This window comes from Poecilia formosa, unplaced genomic scaffold (assembly GCF_000485575.1).
Source record: "Poecilia formosa unplaced genomic scaffold, Poecilia_formosa-5.1.2 Scaffold64, whole genome shotgun sequence".
Taxonomy (NCBI): Eukaryota; Metazoa; Chordata; class Actinopteri; order Cyprinodontiformes; family Poeciliidae; genus Poecilia; species Poecilia formosa.
The window spans coordinates 606,558-626,660 of NW_006800003.1; the positions used below are offsets into that span (position 1 = coordinate 606,558).

A 20,103-nucleotide genomic window follows, 5' to 3' on the forward strand; every position below is an offset into this window, starting at 1 on the left:
TCAGGTTCAATTCAAGAGTTTGGAGGAGATTTAGAAATCTCCTGCAGCAGCTGGAGTCGCAGCTTGACACGCACAGGACGTGGGCTGTCACATTCCTGGAATTAAAAGACTTCTGATAATTTGAACCATCAAAAAAATAACATATCACACCCAGTACATGTATTTTCACCTCAATTTTTCATAAAATATGTAATGACACTATGCTGTTTTTTTATATATATATTTTGCTTTTGACTTGTTTTTAAAAACTTTTTTAAAAGTTCTGTAAGCATTTCTACTCCAAGAAAGCTGCTCATCAGAATGCAGAGCCATCTTGGATGTGAATTTCACACCAGAGACAAGAAAATATGCAAAGGATTTGCCTTAAAAGCTTTTAAGGAAATGTCTGTTTAGTTAGAGGTATGAGAAATACTTCCCTGTTTGTCACATGAGTTAATCAGCCTGCACAGGATGATCACATTCCAGGTCAGGGTAAGGATGACCTGGAAAAAGAGCTGCAACCAAGCATTTTGTGCATATTATACCGCAGCTGCTTATAAAAGTTTTTGATGATGAAAGCTGATTCTGCAGAAAGAAGGATGCAGGATTTGACTAAAACGTTTTGCTTTTTATTCTCTGTTAAAAACAGCCCATTTTTACTGAAACATCCTCTTGTCCGCATTTATCATTTTACACAAATCTCCTCCTTTACTTTTAGGCCCATTAGGGAATTTTTAAAATTTTATTTCTTCCTGCTCAGTTTTAATCTGAATGGTCCTTTTTGTGAGACTGAATAACGTCCGCCTTCTGAACTGTCCTGTGATGACATCAGTGTTTGCAGAACCATCTACGTGCACTTCGCGCTTTCGCTCGCATGCATGTGGCACTGTTTTTTTTTTTTTTTTGTTTTTTTTAAGGCATTTTCCGTTTGCAATGTGAGAATCTCATCTGTCATTTTGATGATTGAGGAAGCGAATCGCACATTCCGGGTGCCTACGTGCTGCTCAGCCCGTCTACCAATCAAAGGAGCAAGATGGGAGCGCAGAGCAGGTTCATGATGCAACCTGCATGCATTTATAATAATCATCATCATCGTCGTCGTCGTCAGGTTCCCTAATATAGACTGGGCAGAAAGCAACTTTAACAGTTAGTTCAATAAAACTGATTCGCTTAGATGCCATAATATTTTCTCATCAGCATCACACTGATCACTTGACCACTCAGGACTGGGAGGATACTCCTTTTACGCACAGTGGGTGTGTCAGTGGACGTAACATAAGTCCACCATCCGGTGACCGCAGTGTGGGAACAATATAAAGTGGCAACGCAATCCAGAACGATGGGAAAAAGTTGCACTGGAGTTAAAGCTTGGCGTCCTGTTGCGTGATTTCCCACAGCCAGCCTCAGGAAACTCACCGTCTCCATTCACTGACCCAACAGTCCTGCATGAGCGCAACAGCCCGCAGCGCCGCGCCACCGTGGAGGGAGGGTAACACCAGCAGCAGCAAGGATAAAACTTTTTTTGTGTTTTGTATTTGAGAGATTGCTGCGTCGGATTCAACAGAAATGATGCATTTTATTCTTGTCTGCCTGTTTTGTGGATTGTACGGCGCTTTTGGAAAAGGTGAGAGAATTCTTCACTTTATGTTTTAAGAAGTAAGCAGGGGAGAACCACTGGTTATTATTACATAAACACGATACATCTACATGAAGTCAGAACGTGTCTAACGAAGCTTTACGCACAAGTTTGCCTTGTTTTCAAACAATGAAAACAAGGCAGAAAGCAACATGCGCACTAATGGAATAATCTTCTTCCAGATTTACCAGTCGTTTGAAACACTGGTTGTTCAGTCTGAGTAGATCTCTGCTGTGCGCGCAGCGTTTTGAGGGACATGACCGCTCTCCAGTGTGAAGGAGTGTTTGGATAACGTGGACCCCTGCGCTCCGGCTGCTTGTGCGCTTGGCCCCAACTGAATGGAAACAAAAGCGCGTTATTTCCTGAGTCTATTGGTTTTGATATAAAGGAAAGAGGGGTCACGATCACCCGGAGGTAAATAATTACAGAAGAGGAACTTGGGGTTAATTTCATGCGATTTGCCAAATCTCTGGAAAAATGTTCGAAGCATTTGGAGAATGAAAAAGTTAATATAGCCTAATAGATACATAAATGATTATAGAAAACTCTAAATAAATTAGTTTTTTATATATATATTTATATGGTAGGACGCACATTTTACATATTTGGGCGTCAAGAAAGTTTCTTGAAGTTGATGTGGATGCACAGATAATGCCATTTCACAACAAATGCCAACTCCGGACACTTTACAAGACAACAAGTCCAAATAATGTCTGAATACAGAATCTAATCAATCAACACAATCCAGTAGAGACCAAATAAACTGATTTAAATATAAGAAATGTGTAGAGTAATCATTTATCAATGATTTGTTCAATATTATTAATTTTATGTTTTGTTGTCTTCATATTTTTAAAGGCTTTTAAATAAATTCAGCTCTTCTGTTAATATATATACATATTTTAAAAGTACGTGATTATGCTAATTTATCAAGATTTTCCAATATGACGCATAATATTACGTTTCCAAAAAGTTTCATAATGACATGCACATTTAACACAAAATGCAATACATTCAAAAATGACGCAAATGCAATATAAAGACCAGTTTTCTTTGAAGCCTTAATTTTACATGTAGACAGATGGGAAAAGAAGCTGGGGCCTTATTGGTCGATTATTAACGTTCTGACCTCAATTAAAAAAGGAAGCAACTGCATGTTTCAGATTCCTCAAGTGGGGACTTTCCAGCTGGAAGTGCTAGGAAACCTAACGCCTTGTTTATTCTTGTCCAATCATTTCCCTTTTCTTGTAGGCTTGTTATACATCAAGTGTAACATTTCATAAATCTATTAAAGCTCCTAATAAAAGATGATGCCATTCTTGCTTGCATCAATATTTTCAATAGTTACCTGTCCCCGCAGAGGCATAGGTAACTAGTAAAGCGTATCCTCCGAAAAGATCTCTGTGATTGGCCAATTTCAGTGGTCTGAGCACTGAGCAGACTCATTACCTTGACTCATGACAGTCTAACGCCCCCTCATTGGAAAAATGAATGCTGAACTAATCACTAGTGGGTTTTCTTATCTTCTTTGGTCTGGATGCAGCAGCCGCATGTTAATTGTATGCAAAGATATTTAAGATTTAATAGAAAATCTGACGTATGAACATAACCGCCAACAAGCCCTCCGCCCAAAACAAAAAGAAAAAGAAAACGAAAAAAGGGTAGGAGATCACTAACTTCCCTTTCATCGTCCTCTGTGTCATTGTTTGCTGCCCCCTCACACTCATCACACTCAGAAACCCAAGGAAATAGTACAGGAAGTGCTTGCATTTTGAGTAACACTAAAATGGAGCATCCACTGGGAACAATTGGCAAGTAATAACTCAACTAACTGCCTTAGCAGCCATTTGACCACTAACAGAGTTACAAGACGTTTGGGATTTGGGCCAGTGACGGGAGTCATCTATTTCCGAGTGAAGGATGGATGTTTCCCATGTTCTGAGGAAGGAAGGGCGGACAGATGAGTGTCTTCAACTCTAATGAATGAGATCAAGCGGAGAAAATCTTGTAGTCGATAAACAAGTGGGACACTGCTTACGCATTTCCACATGACCTGGTTGATTGGAGAGCAGACAATCAATGCTTCTCTCGTTTCTCTCTCCAACGTCTGCAGGTAATGAGCCAAAGGTGAGGTTCGGCGTCCCAGTCCTGGATGTCAGCAGCACACAGCTGGTTCTGGAGGCCAACAAAACTTTGGAGGTCAAATGCAGGTGAGTTTCAGGTATCAGAAGCCAAAAAAAAGAAGAAAAAAAAAAGAAGAACCTGATAACTGATGTGGAAAAAAATGATCTCAAGGTCACCAACAAAACTCTGACCTGGATAAATAAACATGATCTCTCTTTTAAGACTTTAGATTCAGGAGAACCTTTGAAACCAACTTTTTTGAATTTTTCTTTATTGAGTAAATTTTTAGAACTTTTCCTTACTGCAATTTATTGTTCTCACTTTTCCACATTTGAAGACATAAGAAACCGGAAATTTGATCTTAAAGAAATGCTCCAAGAGTTTTGAAGCAAGGTCTTGATGTCTCTCTTGGCAATGCTCTCTTTGCATCTTCATTTAGTTTAAGAAGTAAACCAAATGAAGCCACCAACAAATTTGAGGCGTCGACCATCTTGACACAACTCCAACCCTCAAAGGAAGCGGTGCTTTGAATTGGACGTTTATTTAAACTGAAGCTGATGATTGCTATGTAATGAAAGATCATTAGTGGTACCTGGCTACTTCCTCCGTTTACCATCTGAAAAACAACCAAATTTAGACATGGCAACACTATCTTGGTACCATCATTTTAGTGCAAATTCAGATTAGTTGGTTCTGGATGCTGAAGATGATAGTTTGCATTTAAGAGACTTTTAGCAAGTTTTAAGCTGTATGTACTTTAAGCTGCCCTCATGTTTGCATAGGATAGTTATTTGCATTGAAGTTAAAAATGCAAATAAAACGAGGTTAGAAGTTCTCATTAGAAGAACAAGCAGTACCTCCTAAAAGACAACGTCAGGTCTCTGTTCCATATGTATAATGTTACAACTATAGCTAATTTGTTAGCTTAACTGATTATTTGTTTCTTGTAAGTGTAGTAGTACACAGTGCTGCAAAACGTGTTTGTGAAATTGTTTCTTTGGCGTTTTAAGACATAAAGTGGAGCAAAGGCTTCCCAGACAGAGGGAACAATCCACACTGCATAGGAAATGGGGGGCAGTTGTGGTGCATCAGTAATGAGCTTCCTATGAAACCTGACAAACGGAACTTGGACAGCATTTATAGTCAAAGCAGCTAATATAAAAGTGAGGCACTGAAAAGAGTAAAGTCTTTTTTTACTTTGTCAAAAACCAGCAACACTTTCTGCTGCCGGAACATTTTCCCAGTAGATTATCGGTGGTCCCACAGCTAAAACCTGTGTGAAAGTGGTTTAGTAGATTGCATGAACCACTCCGTTTTTGAGACCTGACTTGTTTTAAGATGGTAAAAGTTCAGTTTGGCCTCTCAGAGTAGCCATGGACCTTCAGTGTCAGATTGCAGCTATTTTGTTTTTCTTCCAAATGAAGACACGCAGACAGTTGCCTACAATCCAACTGAACCTCTCTTCAAAAATCCCAAGCTATACCTCCAAGCCTCACATATTAATTTCAAGCCCACTGAATGCAAATGTTCCTCCTTGCCGGTTCTGAATGGTAAACCATCCTTAGAACGTTTTCAGGGACAAGATGAAAGTGTTTTCTCAGCACAAACTGACCTCGGTGTAACGTCTGTCCAGGGGTGACCGGGAGCTGTCCTGGGCGTTCCCCGGAGGCTTGGACCAAGATCAATTGAAAGTGGTCAACTCTCGTTGTGGGAAGACGCGCCAGCACTACTGCAGCCACCTGCGGGTCAGCCGCAGCCAGGCCTGGCACACCGGACTGTACCGCTGCCGCTACAGGCACCAGACCCAGAAACAGCAGTCCCTCTATGTATATGTCACAGGTAAGACAGGAGGTGTCCATGATTTCATATTTAGCAGCTTTTCACCATCTCGAGGAAACCCCTCGCCTCCTCTGGCCCATTGTGTATTCCCTCAGGTTAAACAGGATGCAGTGTGTGCTAAATACAGACCAATGCCAGAGAATCAATTATATCTAAACACTGTTTGTCTCAACAATACATCCTCCGAGATGGCTCTGGCGCAGTTTCACCCCCGTTCCTCCTCCCCGGCCGCTCCTCTCTCCTCACAGGCCCGGCTCCCTTACAGCTATATATAAAATCTTTTTTACTTTCGTTTACGTGCTACCTCATGGCCAGGAATAGCCCAGCTGCTGAAAGGCTTGGGCCCTGGGCAGAGTTTCCCAGGGCATCAGCCTTATCTGCTCTGCTCAGCCTTGCTTGGAGCATCCTGTGCTTTGGGGAGGAGGGAAAAGGGCTCAGAGGGGGAGGGTTGTACTGGGAGGAGATGTTGCTGTGTCTCTCCAAGGTGGCTGTGTGTGTGTGCGTGTGTGGAACTGAGCGGGATGAGATGGATGCCAGTGATTCAGTGGTATGCAGGGGCAGAGGAGGCACGATGTCTGCCCCGGCCCGCTCCTCCCTGTCCTGGAAGGTGACGCTGCTCAGCTCGGGCTGGGCTCGATGCCAGGGTCACAGGGAATGCTACTGTTTGGCCAAAAGGACTCTTGGGGGTCGTCAATCGCTCGGGTCACCATGTCCATTAAGATTCAGACTTGGCCTGCCGCTCCGTTCAGACGTTGCCTCCCTCCTTGAGCCTTCTATTAGGAATCAAAGCGGGAGAAGGAAGCGTTCAGTCTTACTAGTCCTTGGGGTACTTTTGTTCGAAGGTTCAGAGATTTGCTTTCCTTGAGTAACACCCTACGGTCACAAACAATGCAGCAAGTAACACCCACACCTTTGAATGGCAAAGAACTGCGACTGCAGGCGAGCTGAGAGAAGCGGAGCAAACACAGACAGGCTGTTTGATTGCTTCTAAACAATCTGTGTGTTTATTGTTGACAGCATGCAGTCGTTTTTCAGAATGGGGTTTCGATTGAATGGGCGTGGGGGACCGAGTGTCTGCTTGTTTGTTTTCAGTTATTGTTAAAATACTTGGAAGCCCATGTGTGATTGTTTGTGTGTCTCAGCTATTTTTTGCCCGGCATGACAATTTTATGAGAAATTAGAAAACCGTTCACATTTCCAGGTAGTCAGGGAGTTCGAGGCATACTTCAGAGGTTCTCTGTTGAGGTTACAACCTTATTTCTGCAATAGATGGGTCTCTTGGGATGCCTAAAATTAACATCTAGTTCAAGAGCATCCTTGACAAAAGAAATAAAAAAGCACAACTCCAATCACAAAATTACCTTCATAGTTTGTGATTATTTTCCTGTATGAAACAAATGGAACATGTAAAATGTTTGCAATTAAAAATATTGTCAAATGGAAAAGGAAAGTGGTGTAAAAAGCAAAAATGTCAGGTTTTCAGCTTTCGTTTTACTCCTTTGCCATCCATTTGAATTCAGCCTAAACAATTCACCCTGTGAGTTACTGAATCTGTTTCACACAGGAAAATATGCGCACTACCTGCACCTTTGATGCAATTGCAAAATTACCAGGATAAGTGTTGTGACTGTTTTTACAGCTTCCTAAGTAGCATCTTCTTGTTCTATGAAACAAATAGGCACATTTTCCACAAATAATTTGGAGCTGTGTTGCACAGAAAAAAATATTTGAACAGGTGAATTTGTGAATACTGAGATAAATAGGGAGTGTGGCACCGTACCTTAAAAAATTTGACATTTCTTCAAAAATATGGCATGCATATATACTCATCCCTCTTTACTCTTCTGCCATCCATTTGAATTCAGCCTAAATGATTCACCCTGTGCGTTACTGAATCTCAGTAAAAAGGAAACTTTCCTGTTAAGGTTTGTTAGAAGCTTTTACTGCTGCTTAGAATCAAGTGCCATGCCATTTTAGCGGCCTGCTGCTTTGAATTTAGCTTGTTTTTGACGCTGTGGAAGACAAATGTTTTTGTGCTCTTTTTGTGAGTTTCTCATGTGTGTTCCTGACCGCAGTGTTTGGGTTTCAGACAGCCGGCAGCCGTTTGTGGAGCACACCGACATGAGCCCGGCCGTGTTGTACATGAAGGTGAGGGAGCCGCTGCTCATCCCTTGCAGAGTCACCAACCCCAACATCACCGCCACTCTGGTCAAGGTCAGTCACCTCAGTATGTGGACATTTTGCCAAGTTGGACTCTCTTTCCAAGTCCCTTTCATCTCACGTCACACTTTGTCCTCCTCTGCTCTATCACGCCCATCACACTGTGTGTGAACATCTCAGTTTTTCCATCAGGGTTTACATTTACACACACACACGCAAACACACAACGCACTATCCAGTTGTTTCTCCTCGTCCAGATCATTCACCACATTGTTCTGGTCTTGGCAGCCAGTTACTATCAGGCTTGCGTGTCCATTTGTTCTCGTGCATTTGCGGATATGTGTGAAAGTGTGTGCGGATATGTTTGTGAGTGTTGGCACTTGACTGCTGAGTGAAGAGCGGAGAGGGGTTGGGGGTTGTAGAGAGAAGTGCTCAGAGTGCTTGTTGTCTGCATGAGTGGGTCGTGTTTTGTGCCCCTTGCCCGTTTTTTCACCGATGACTTCCGATCAAACGACAAGCGCAGTTAGCAGGGTTTTTTTTTTTTAACCTCTGGAAACAGGATGTTGGCTTCGGGGTAGTAGTAGGGATGAGAGCTGATGACTTTCTCCATCTGATGCCTTAAACAGATGGCAGGACTGGCAGAGGAAGCTGAGTTGGCTACTGTTGACCCAAGAATGCAGGCTATTCTCTTCAAGCACGGCACTAAATGTAGTGAGGAGCAATAATGTTCAGCAGAAGGTGAAGGCAGCTTTGAACATTAGCATGCCAATGGTTTAATCTTCTATCTGAAAAATGGCAAGAGTTCCCATTGGCTTTATGGTTGTGCTGAGGTGGAGACAACTATTAGTCATGCATCACACAACTGCGACTTTAATGGAAGAGATGCAAGAAACCGAATCTGATCAGAGCACTTTTCAAAACAAGCTGTTCTGATCAGACCTAAAATGTAACTTTTTAGAGTTGTGGAAAAACTCCACAGGCCTCTGGAGATGCAGAGCAGACCAGAACCAGAAGACCTGAGTGTCTGGAAGCTTGATACAACAACAACGTCTTTTTATTTTGTCTGTCATTGAAGGACCAGAGAAACGTCTAGGATTTGGTTTGCAGGAAATGCAACATCGGTCCCTGCATGTCACATTCACAAATACACACACACACACGTTTTGGTCCTGCTTCCATCTCCTGACAAAGTATTTGGAACCACAAAGTAATTCGTCTAAAAATAACTTTCCCTGCCTCCCCCACGCTTCGCCGGTCTGAACCAGGAATGTCTTTCCCTGTCGCAGCTTCTGGAGTGTTTTTTTCCTGAAAGGACTTTGCACTCTGCCTGCGCCTCTGCTGTGACCCTTCTCAGCGTGAACAATGCCCAGGAGGCTCTGCTCTCTCACTTAAGCCGTGAAAGCCGGGCCTGGGACATTGGGGTTGAACCGGGGTTCCAGTCCAAATGTCTATATCCTGTAGTAACAGGATGCAAGGAGATGGACTGGAGTCACGTTTCACGTATCCTGACGCCTTTTGCTCCTCCTCGCCATCCCACCGCTCCAATCTCCATCCTCCCTTCTGTGATGTACAGTACGGGTGAGAAAGACGGATGTGAGAGGGGCACAGAGGGTACCCGGGTGCCTAGAAGGGGAGTCACTGGGTTCAGAGGGAGGATGTAGAGGGAAGCATCAACTTCACAGGACAGAGAGGAGAGGGCACAGAGGTCAGCGGCGTCTTAAAGGGTCGCCTCTCTCTGTTGGAGGGGGGATATCAGCTAGTTCACACCGGTGATCCAAGAATGGGGAAAGTGTGTGTGTGGGTGTGTGTGTGTGTGCGTGTGTGTGTGTGTGTGCGTGTGTGTGTGTGATGGTTCTGGTGACGGGGGGTCCAGTCCCTTGAGAGAGGGTGGGAAGCTTCCACTATGTCACAGAAAAAAAAACATTTCCTTGTAGCTGCCTCAAAGAAAACAACAAGGTTATCCAGTTACACAAGTGTCCATGGTGAAGACTTACAAAACCAACATTGAGCCTGATGCCAGATTTGTTCTCCCAGATGGGGGGGACCAAAGGGGCCAATTATGAAACCAAAGACTTGAGTTTTTCAAATGAGGCGACCGTCACAGATCAGCTGCAAACTAAAGGGAAATTAAAATAAAGGTAAAACCCGAATCAATTCAAAAGGAGTTATTTTTTTTCTTCCCAAGAAAGTTGTGAGGGATGCAGTGAACATGTGGAAGAAATGACTTTTTTGGCCTTGATGCGAATCCCACCCTTCCCATCATGAAGCACACCAGTGGCAACATTATGCTGTGGGACAATGTGGGAAGTGGAATGGAGCTAAGAGGAAGACAATTTAGACTGAATGAAAGCAGAAGGACTAACATACAGCGATGGAAAGATAAGGACAAAACATGTCCATGTATTAGAATGGCCTAGTCAAAGTTCAAGCCAAAACGCATATGCTCTCCATCCATTCTGACTAAGCTTGAGTTTTTTTGTTTTGTTTTTTTTTTTTGTGTTTTTTTTTTACATAAAAATTAACCTAAATTTTAATATCAGTCTTTTATTTGTAAAATATTTTAAAATCAATGGGTTGTTTTCATTCCACATTCCAACTTGTTTTGGTTTATCACAAAAAATATGAATAAAATGAAGAAATGTTTCTGGTCGAGTCAAAGTGCATACTTTTGAAAGACACTGGATAAAAGCCAGAATTTCTTGTAGTGAAAATTACAACCATATTTGTCTCTTAGCCCTGTTAAATCTAACAGGAATGAACATCTCGTGGTGATTTTTCTTTCCTGATCCAAATTTGACACACCAGTTTTGCAGATTATAACAATAAATGTGTTGAAATGTTTAATCAACAAAATTTGGCTTTATTATTATTTTATTTTAACCAAAAAATCTGTTTAATGTCAAAATGGAAACTGCTTTTTACAAAAAATGACAACTAAAAGTACTTCACATAAAATAGGTGATAGTGTAAATATTCACCCACTTTAAAGTGACTGACCTAATTCAGTAGAGGTCCAGTCAGTGGGTGTTAGCAGTCTCAGCATACGTGGAGTAAACAGAGTTTATGCAGACTTATGCAGTCACTTATTGTACTTTTAATGTTTTTATTTGTCATTCTTTTGCAGAAATCAGTTTTCTCTTTGACTGAATTTTTTTTTCTTCCATACAACATTTTTTATGATTGGTTTTGTAAAACCAAGAAAAAAGGGTAAAATATCCTGGGGAGTGAATACTATTTGAAGACACGGTTTTCATGCATAAATACCACAAAGCCACTGAATTTCATTCTGTAGTGACTCGACTTCTCCCTTTCCTCATATCAGTAAATTAGATTTACTCAATGACAGTGTGTCACTGTGGCGAAGTAACACATGTGATTGATCCCTTCCTCGGTTTGCCTCCTCCGCAGTATTACAGCAGGCCGCTGAGTCAAGACCAGAGAAATATTCTCTGGAACAGCAGGAAAGGTTTCACCATCCAGACGCCCAACTTCTCCTACATCGGCCTCTTCCACTGCGAGGCCGTCGTTGACGGAGTCAAGCACAACTCACGTGTGTACTTTGTGCACAGAACAGGTCAGCCTCTGCAACACTCTTTTCTAAACATAATTCATGTTCCAGAGGTTTGTTCTCTAAACTATTCTGTGTTGTTGTTGTTGTTTTTTTCCCCCACTCATTGCTCTCAGTGAGTAACATCACAGAGGTTTACCTGAACACCAGCGGATTTGTGCAGGCCCTGAAGGGGGAGTGGCTGGCTCTGAACTGCACTGCCACTGCAGAGCTGAACACCAGAGTCAACATCACCTGGGACTATCCTGGAAAGGTCAGAGCTGCTTCCAGCCGGCCGCAAGCGGGAAACAATAGAGCTTTTGGTTGGGACTCAGCAGAAACTGTGATCCTAACTTCTCGGTCTGCGGGACCTAAAATGTGACAGACAGACTGTGTGAGGTTTATTGATTGTTTTCATGCAGAGTAAAGAATAAAACACAAGAAAAATATAAATGTTTACGGGTTTGTGTGCGATACTTATGAGTAGTCACCATCTTACCTGGAGTTCACAGCACTCAGAACAATCTCAATTTTTGTTAAGATCTTTAAAGTGCCAACAAAATCAATAAAAACCCATAAAACATCCCCAAAAGTATCACATTTAATACAGATTTTTGTCCAAAGTTTACCTTTAAAACACGAAACAATATGAACTCAAATCAGTTATTTGCTTTTCGTAGTCATTTAAAAAAGACTTTGTAAGTCATGAAAACTGTTGTTTAAATTTTTCGCTCTTAGCTCCTCCCACAGAGGGCACATCCCACCACTTTTCTCTCCTATCAGCTAAATTCAAGTTAATATAGTTTGCTTAAAGGTTGCAATTAATAGTTTCAACAGGGATTGGCAACATTTAATTCCAGTGATGCTAAAGTAAATGAAGAACAGGGAATAAAAATATTTTTATTAATTTATCAAGTCAGCCAGGGATTTATTTTATTAGACAGTTGAGCCTTGTTTCATTCTGCTTAGATTACCAATCTGAGTTGAACTGAACATTTATGCACATGTGGAGTTTTTTAAATGCAGCACAGCATTCATGGATGAAAATAAAAACTCCTTAAAAACTAAACTTGACTGCACGGCACTTGGTTTGGATGCAGATGAGCAGCGTGTTAATTTTGTTGCTCTCCAACCTCCAGAGAAACAATGCGGGCTCCAGCTTTAAAAGGCTGGTGAAGCACCCGATGCACATGCTGTTCTACAACATCCTGACCATCCCGAAGCTCCGGCGGTCGGACCGCGGCGTCTACACATGCCGGGTCACCAGCGGCGAGCAAAGCAAGCAGCAGAAAGCCGTGGTCACAGTCTACAGTAAGTCCCTCTTTATCTCCTGACATTTTGATGATCTGACCACACTCATGTGTTCAAATTCTCCAAAAAGAGTTGCAGTATGAGCTTTACTTCTGCTTTCTGGGTGAGTCACCCATGAATGAATGGGATTTTAACGTGTCTCTGCAACTTCAGATCGCCCATTCATCCGTCTGAAGCCTAGAAATGGATCGGTGGTGGAAGTACAAGCGGGACAGAAATCCTACAAACTTTCCCCAAAACTTCGGGCATTCCCTTCCCCCAAGGTTGTATGGTAAGGATGATTTTTAGCTTTCGTTATGTGGATCAGCCAGGCTTCCTTCTCGAGTTAAACATGCAACTCTGGAATCCTTAAAAATCCTGCAATTGTACTTTTCTTACTTTGAATTAAGCAGTTTTTTTTTATTTTATTTTGTCTGAAAATTTTTGGAGCGCAGTTGCATTCAATCCTCGTTGGTTTGAAACCTTTAGAAATAAATTACCTTCAGATTTTTCCAAATTAATAAAGAGTTTGTTTACTAATTAAACCTTTCAGCTTGTTAAATTGAAAGGTTGGAACATCTTGGAAGAAGGTGCTCTGGTCAGAAAAGACCAAGTTAGTAAAGAGTGGGCTGTATGCAAACATCACTCCTAGCCTCACATATGGTGGTGGCAGTGCGATGCTGTCGGAAAGCTAATCGACAAGCAAAGTGAAGCTGCTCAGAAGTTCCCCATCAATCAGGATAACACACAGCCAGAGAGCAATGGGTTGAGATCAAAGCATATTTGGCCTAACCAAAGTCCGTTCGTTAGTCGGATTGAGGATACCTGGTGAGACTTCAACAAATTTGTGTTAACAAGAGCTCTCTGTCCATCCTTACCAAGTTTTTACTGTTTTGAAAACAAAAAAATGAGCAGAAATTTCAAAGCGGTTAAATATGAATGTACACAGCACTTTTTCCAGTTTATTTATTAAAAAAGAAAAAAGAAAAAAAAAGAAACATTTCAAAACCATTCGTGATTGTCCGTCCACTTCACAATATCGCACTATTTTGTGTAGGGCTGCAACTAACAATTATTTTACTTTATTACTTTAAACAATATTAGAAATACATTAAAATATGTAAAAAAAAAAAAAATGAATTCCTTTTTTAGAGAAGAAAACAAGCATTTTATTTCCTAAAATTCAATAACGTAACATTTTTTGACTATATTTGTAGCAAAAGGATGCATCTGCAGCTACATTAATGTTACTACAGTGTATGGCTGATCTATTGATTGTGATTTTGGGTTAACTCATTAATGATTGAACAGAAAATGTGCTTAACAGATTTTTGTTTTGTTTTGTTTTTCCATAATTTGAACCAGGTGAAGCTAAAACTATCGATTACTAAGCTAGTTGACTATTATTAATAATACAATAATATAGTAATAAATTCATCATTATTAATCCAATTAATAATTTCAACCTTAATATTTAATTGGACATGAATTAAATGTCTAATAAAATACATTTGCTGGTTGGAAAGCAGAATAATGTTAAAAGTGCAATAAGCGAAATATTAAGAAAAAACTGTGTTTTTAAGTTCCAAATGATTTATTTTCGTAAACTCTGACAAGTAACGACACGCAGGTTGTCATGGAGCACTTTGAGACGGCTCACAGCTTGTTCCTGTCAGGTTGAAGGACGGCCGGGTGGCAGCGGAGCAGTGCTCCAGATACCACATGGACGGGACTTCCCTGGTCATCCGGGACGTTGCAGAGGAGGACGCGGGGAAATACACCGTCCTCGTGCGGATCCAGCAGCACGCTCTCTATCAGAATCTTACTCTCACGCTTCTAGTCAACGGTGAGGTCCGAGAAATTCACTGAAACATGAGAACGAACGTTGTTCTTGCACCTATTAAACCGTTTTTTTTTTGTTTGTTTGTTTTATTTCCTCTCTCTCGACGTTTGCTTCTTGTTGCACAGTGAGTCCTCAGATTGGTGAGAAAGCAGTGTCGTTGCAGGACCCGGGCTCTGTACCGCGGGGGAGCAAGAAATTGCTCCACTGCACATCCCACGGAGTGCCCCCTCCGCACATTCAGTGGCTCTGGCATCCATGCCCGTCCAAAGGCCTGTGAGTAGCCCGGCAGAACAAACGTCGCTGAAAGTCCAGATTATCATCTGAAATATGTTAAAACGAGCTCAACTTGAACCAGTAGACATTTAAGCTGAGCTCTACCCTGTCATGATTTGACACAGTGGACTTATAACTGAACAAGAAATGAACCACAGAAAATGAATAAGATTTTCTGTGATAGTCCAACACAAAGAGGTGTATAATTCTCTGTACTGTTGTAAGGTGAAGAACAGATTGTCTTCCCATCTATTCCTGCTGCAGAAAAGTATTGCCATAGCATGACGCTGCCACTGCTGTGTTTCCTAATGGAGAGCTCTGCAGCTGCTCCAAAGTTACCAAAGAATATTGTTTTATAACTTAGCTCTGCTTTAAACTTCTCAACATCTTTCTCTCTGACCCTCCTCCTGCGTTCTTTGGTCTTCATCGTGACGCTTGTTCGCTATTTTCTAACAAACCTTAGAAGTCTTCATAGAGCAACGACATTGAGATTTAAATCTCTATTTACTAACCATGTGACTTCTAAGTACAGTTAGCCTGAATCTTAGGGTATCAGAGTAAAGAGGGGCTGTGTACAAATGCACACCACGTTTATCAGATTTTCCCTCCACTTCATAATCGGCTTTGTGTTGGTCTATCCCATGAAAACGGTAATAAAATGCACTGAAGTTTATAAGAGTTAAAAAGTAAGGTGTACAAATACTTTTATAAGTCACTGTTGATGTGTAACGCATATATATTTTGACAACAAAAGCAAAAAGTAATGCTAAGAATTGTTTTACTGTAAGCTAGTTAGCGTAAGTGGGACCGTTTTTGATAAACGAGACATGTTTTGTCTAAGTCAGCATGTGCTCAGACGGCGCTTCCTCTTTGTAACCAGAACAGATGCCTTTTAGGGCCTTTTAAGTGCTGGAATGTGCCAAAATGTGTGTGTGTGTGTGTGAGTGTGTGCATGTCTGCGCGTGTGCGTGTGTGTGTGTTTTAGCTTGTTTGTTTGTGTGCATGTTCCTACATGTATGCCTGGGTGGTGTCATGCTTGTGTTTGTATGTTTGTTTGCTCATGCTGCTCTTTTCCCATATGTTACGTTTCTGTTACTGTCCAGTCTGTTCTTTTCCATATGTTTGTTTAAAGTGCACCTACACATCATACGTGTGTGAATGCGTGTGTGCGCCTACACTCACAAAACACGGTACACAGTGTATCTCAGACTTGAAAGGACAGGGAAGAAAAAACACACTTCAATGGAGGCCAGTTCCGTGCTCTCAGTCACGATTTGTTGGTTTCCAAATCAAACGCTATGATTTAATGAATTTCCTGCGCAGGACGCAGAGTGAGAGGCCTGTTTATTATTGTGATTGCACACTGCATCCTGTGATGCTTTTTCTTATATCTGACACACACTCTCATACGCAAAGTTCTCATGAGAAATGGCCCGGCCCGCTGACGGGGAGAGACAGCCACTGAGTCAACACAGAGTGTTAAAGCAGCCACCTTGGCAGGAACACTGATTAAATGGTTCTTGGAGGTCAGAGGCTCATTGTGTTCCTTACGACCCAGTCAGAAAGGTTAAGTATTACCTGAGAGCTTCGCAGCAGCCGCCCACAGTCTCTTCCCTCCTCTGAGACACACTGACCTCATCAGTGTACTTGACCTGTAACCCTGGCACTCTCACGTGGCGCCACACCACCATGCCTTCACGTTTCTCCCAGAGGAACTCAGATTAGAGACATGCAGGTTTTATTTTCAAACCCAGTGACAGTAAATGGCAATAAAACATCACTGCTGCGCTAAGTCTCACTTATACAATGTAAAGTTTTTGTTCCTTTCATCTCAACTTTAAAGACTCGTAAAAAATATATATTAAAAACCCACAATAGAAACAGAGTTTGAGATTGAAATAATCCACCGTTTGTTGTGTATTTTGGATGTAAAAGCGAGTGTCTTTGTTTTGTTTTTTTTAAGATGTCAAATGCAATCTGTTTTATGTGAAACTTAAAAAAACCCATTTGGTTAGAATTAACCCCATTTTTTACCACCTTTAAAATCATCATCACTTTGCAATTAAAGGAACAGTTAAGAGTTTTTGACATGAGGTTCAATTAAAAGGTTAAACAGTTGATATTTTACTTGCAGGAAATGACTCTCCTGGAGTTTTAATTTTAAATAAATTTAGATTTGTTGGACCAGAAGGCTAAAGGGGCCAAAACCTTAGCAGACCTCATTAAATCTGTAAAAGGTCATGGAAGTTTAAGCTAACGTTAATTTATGATTGTTATCTACAAAGAGAAAGATAAATATTTAGACATAAGAATGAAGCTAGGTGGTGTATCACAAATGCTGTTCCTGTATGAAACTTATACTGGGAACATAATATTTAGAGCACTTCCAACCAGCAAAAATGTTTAATTTCAACCTAAGGTGAAATAAAAAGCAAGACTACAAGTGGATTTTATTTTTTTTTTTTCAGTTTTATTAAGTAGTAATGCTAACCGGAAAACCTTCACATGCTGCGTTTTGCTGCTAACAGGAAGTCCTTTGCCTCTTAGCTACATTTGCTTTGTAACTCACACGACATCATAATTATTTTTAACCACTCTGCTTGTTTTTAGATTGGAGAAGTCCATTTTGATCTGAAAAAAGCTGACTTTTTGACTTGAAGAACCCCAAATGTCACAAGAACTTATGAAAAACAGAATTTTATTAACATGTTTCATTAGACGGTTATTCACACAGAAATCGGAAATGGCGAAAAAGAGCAGTGCGTTATGAATGATCTTCTTGTCTTAAATAGGCACCCTGACTGGAAAAAGTCAACTATTTCTGTTCAACTATCTGACATAAAAGTAGAGCAACAAATAGAAATACATATTCAGCAGTTTGAATAAATGCAATTTCATTGGTTCAAAGACAGTCTTACTTTTTTATGTCATGTTTGTTCTCAACAAGTTTCATACAGGAAGGTCGCCATTCCCCAACTAAATTATCATTGAGTCCAGAGTAAAATGATAAACTGCAAAACGCAATAAAATTTAGCTCTTTAAGCTACTTTGAAGTTTTTGTCACGGGAGGTAAGATATAAACCGTATTGAACCTTTTAATAGAACCTCACTTTTAAATTCACCTCGAAATAAATTAAACAATGTGTCTTAAAATAGTTGAATGTCTCAGATTTCATTTGGCCTCAGCTAACTTAAGGTCCTTTGTGAAAGCTCTGTTCTGGTTCTGTTTCAGTGTTTTGCATTCAGTGTGTTTCTCTAGATTATTAGTGTTGGTTGGATCCTCACAAGGCCCCTTGTTCTTTGCAGCCCCGCTGCACCACGAGCCTGACGCCGTGCTGGAGGAAGCCCGGGGACCGTGGGCCAGGCCGGGCCAGACTGATGGGTGGCCTCTCGCCTGGGTCCTGAGTCCACTCCTGGGTCTGGCCCTGGGAACCTCGGCGCTCTTATCTGGCCCTGGCAGGAGGCGCACTGGGCTTCCTGTGCAAAAATCAGAGCGCTTTTCCTCTCGTTGTTTGGCTTCCTCTCCGACGTGAGACGCTTCCCAGCGGCGTGATTGTCCCTTCGTCTTCAAACGTGGCACAGTCCGCTTCCTCAAGAGCTTGATCTATTCTTGAGTGCTCCCCCCACACCCCACACCCCTTCCCCCGAAATGTTGCTGCCCCCCCCTCCCACATACCTCTCCAGCTTCTTCCCTCACCAGCTCTGCCCTCCACAGCAACCCGGCATCCTCCACCTCCACCGAGGAACAACTCCCCAGCCACTTCCCACACAGGACCTCTCCACCTCCTCACACATCTCCACTACTGCCTGAACCCCCAGTGACAATACCACCTCGTGATTATCCTGCTGAACTGTAAACCGAGGAAAGAGACTTGAAACACTGCTGAGCAGTGAAGACCAGGAAACACAGGAGGATGGCGTTAAGCAAGCCATAACATTAAGGATATATGGACACCTGCTTTACTAGTTATTTATTTATTTACATGATTTGCCAAATCCAAGTCCCTCCCCTTTGCCCGCCTGCCCTGTAGTTTAATGCTTCTTACATTTTACACACTATGAGCCAGAATAAGTGCAATTCCATCTATCCACCAGCTGCATTTCTCAGAGCTGCTTTGCTTTTTTTTGTGTCCTAGAGTGGTACTATATTGGGTGCACGAACAATGCTTGCAAAGACCCTGATCTGATTCTGACATCCACAAAAGCTGTGAGTTTCTGTCTCGATTTGTAGCAGCCCCCGTCGACGGTTTAAACACGTTTTGCCTTCGACGGGTGAAACAGGGGAGAGGACAAAGCTTTGTGCCGCTCACTACGGGCTGCCTTCAGTTCTCTTTCAAACAAAAAGACTGACGATCTGCAGAAGCCTACCATGTAGGAGGTCTGCACAGACCAGAGACTATCCTGTGTTATCCCACCCCATGTTAAAATGTTTCCTGTTTTTCTATATCAAACGGTGTCAGTATAGCATCCCTGTTGCATTTGTAATGGAAGTTAAATAAAACCTACGTGTATGAGTGATCCTGCAAACCAGTTTGAGAGGATGATGAGTGTCATGAAGCTTTCAGCATGTCCATCCGTTGGGTATTTGCGTAAAGTTTTGTCAGTGTGCCTGTGCCGTATGCATGTGTACCATTTTACGGGTGTCTGCCAATGTGATTCATTCTCTGTATACAGATGTTTCTATGAGTAATATATGAATCTAATATTTAATAATTTTATACAACTAACTTACGTAAGACAAATGTCAATATTTGCCATCTCTGTATGAATCTGTTAAAGCGTATTGAAGTGTTATATCATTTATTTGTGGTGTTTCGTTTTGCATTAAAACATGCTCATATTTGTGTACTGGTTTATTTTGCTCGTGTGGTTATTTTTGGATTGAGACGGGAACATCCAGGGACATTCAAGAGTATTTCAGGCTGCAGGTTAGGACAGGAAGAAAGGACAGGAGATGACCACACACACACAAAAATACACATCGCCCTCACACACAACTTGGACCAGAGTCCATTCATGTTTTCAAGCAGCGGCTTCTCACCCTGTTGGCAGGCACATACTGTATGAATGTGGTACGTCTGCATCACTTTCCGCGTCTAAAACTCATCCATCCGACTAATTTTACTTTTCAGCGCTAACTTTGAGAGTGGATGCTTCTCCTGTGAAGTGTGGGAGAGTAAGCTGGTGAGGCTGGTGAGGTGTGCTTGCTCATGCGTGCACGGTGTCATGCACAGGGTGGGTCGTTTGTGCAGCCACACACACTATCTTGATGCCAAAAGGAAGAGCAATCAGGGAGCAGAGAGGAGCCAAGCTTAGGGAGGAGCTCAGGACAGACGGAGCAGAATCACGACAAAGATCCAGGAAGAGACGGGGAGCAGTGACATATCCCTAAACAGGCAGAGGATCAGCGAA

The 20,103-nt window shown here is 41.8% G+C and overlaps 1 protein-coding gene across 2 annotated transcripts in view; it reads left to right on the plus strand.

The window, feature by feature from the left end:
* The first annotated feature begins 1,305 nt into the window (after positions 1–1,305).
* Positions 1,306–20,103, plus strand: part of flt1 (fms related receptor tyrosine kinase 1) — a 34,879-nt gene continuing 16,081 nt past the window's right edge. For both annotated transcript variants that reach the window (XM_016672694.1, XM_016672695.1), the window contains exons 1-10: positions 1,306–1,603; positions 3,729–3,825; positions 5,373–5,578; positions 7,668–7,792; positions 11,147–11,312; positions 11,423–11,559; positions 12,425–12,596; positions 12,750–12,867; positions 14,252–14,421; positions 14,544–14,691. In XM_016672694.1, coding sequence (XP_016528180.1) covers positions 1,546–1,603; positions 3,729–3,825; positions 5,373–5,578; positions 7,668–7,792; positions 11,147–11,312; positions 11,423–11,559; positions 12,425–12,596; positions 12,750–12,867; positions 14,252–14,421; positions 14,544–14,691 — 1,397 coding nt within the window. In that variant the 5' untranslated portion in view covers positions 1,306–1,545. The remainder of the gene's footprint in view (positions 1,604–3,728; positions 3,826–5,372; positions 5,579–7,667; positions 7,793–11,146; positions 11,313–11,422; positions 11,560–12,424; positions 12,597–12,749; positions 12,868–14,251; positions 14,422–14,543; positions 14,692–20,103) is intronic.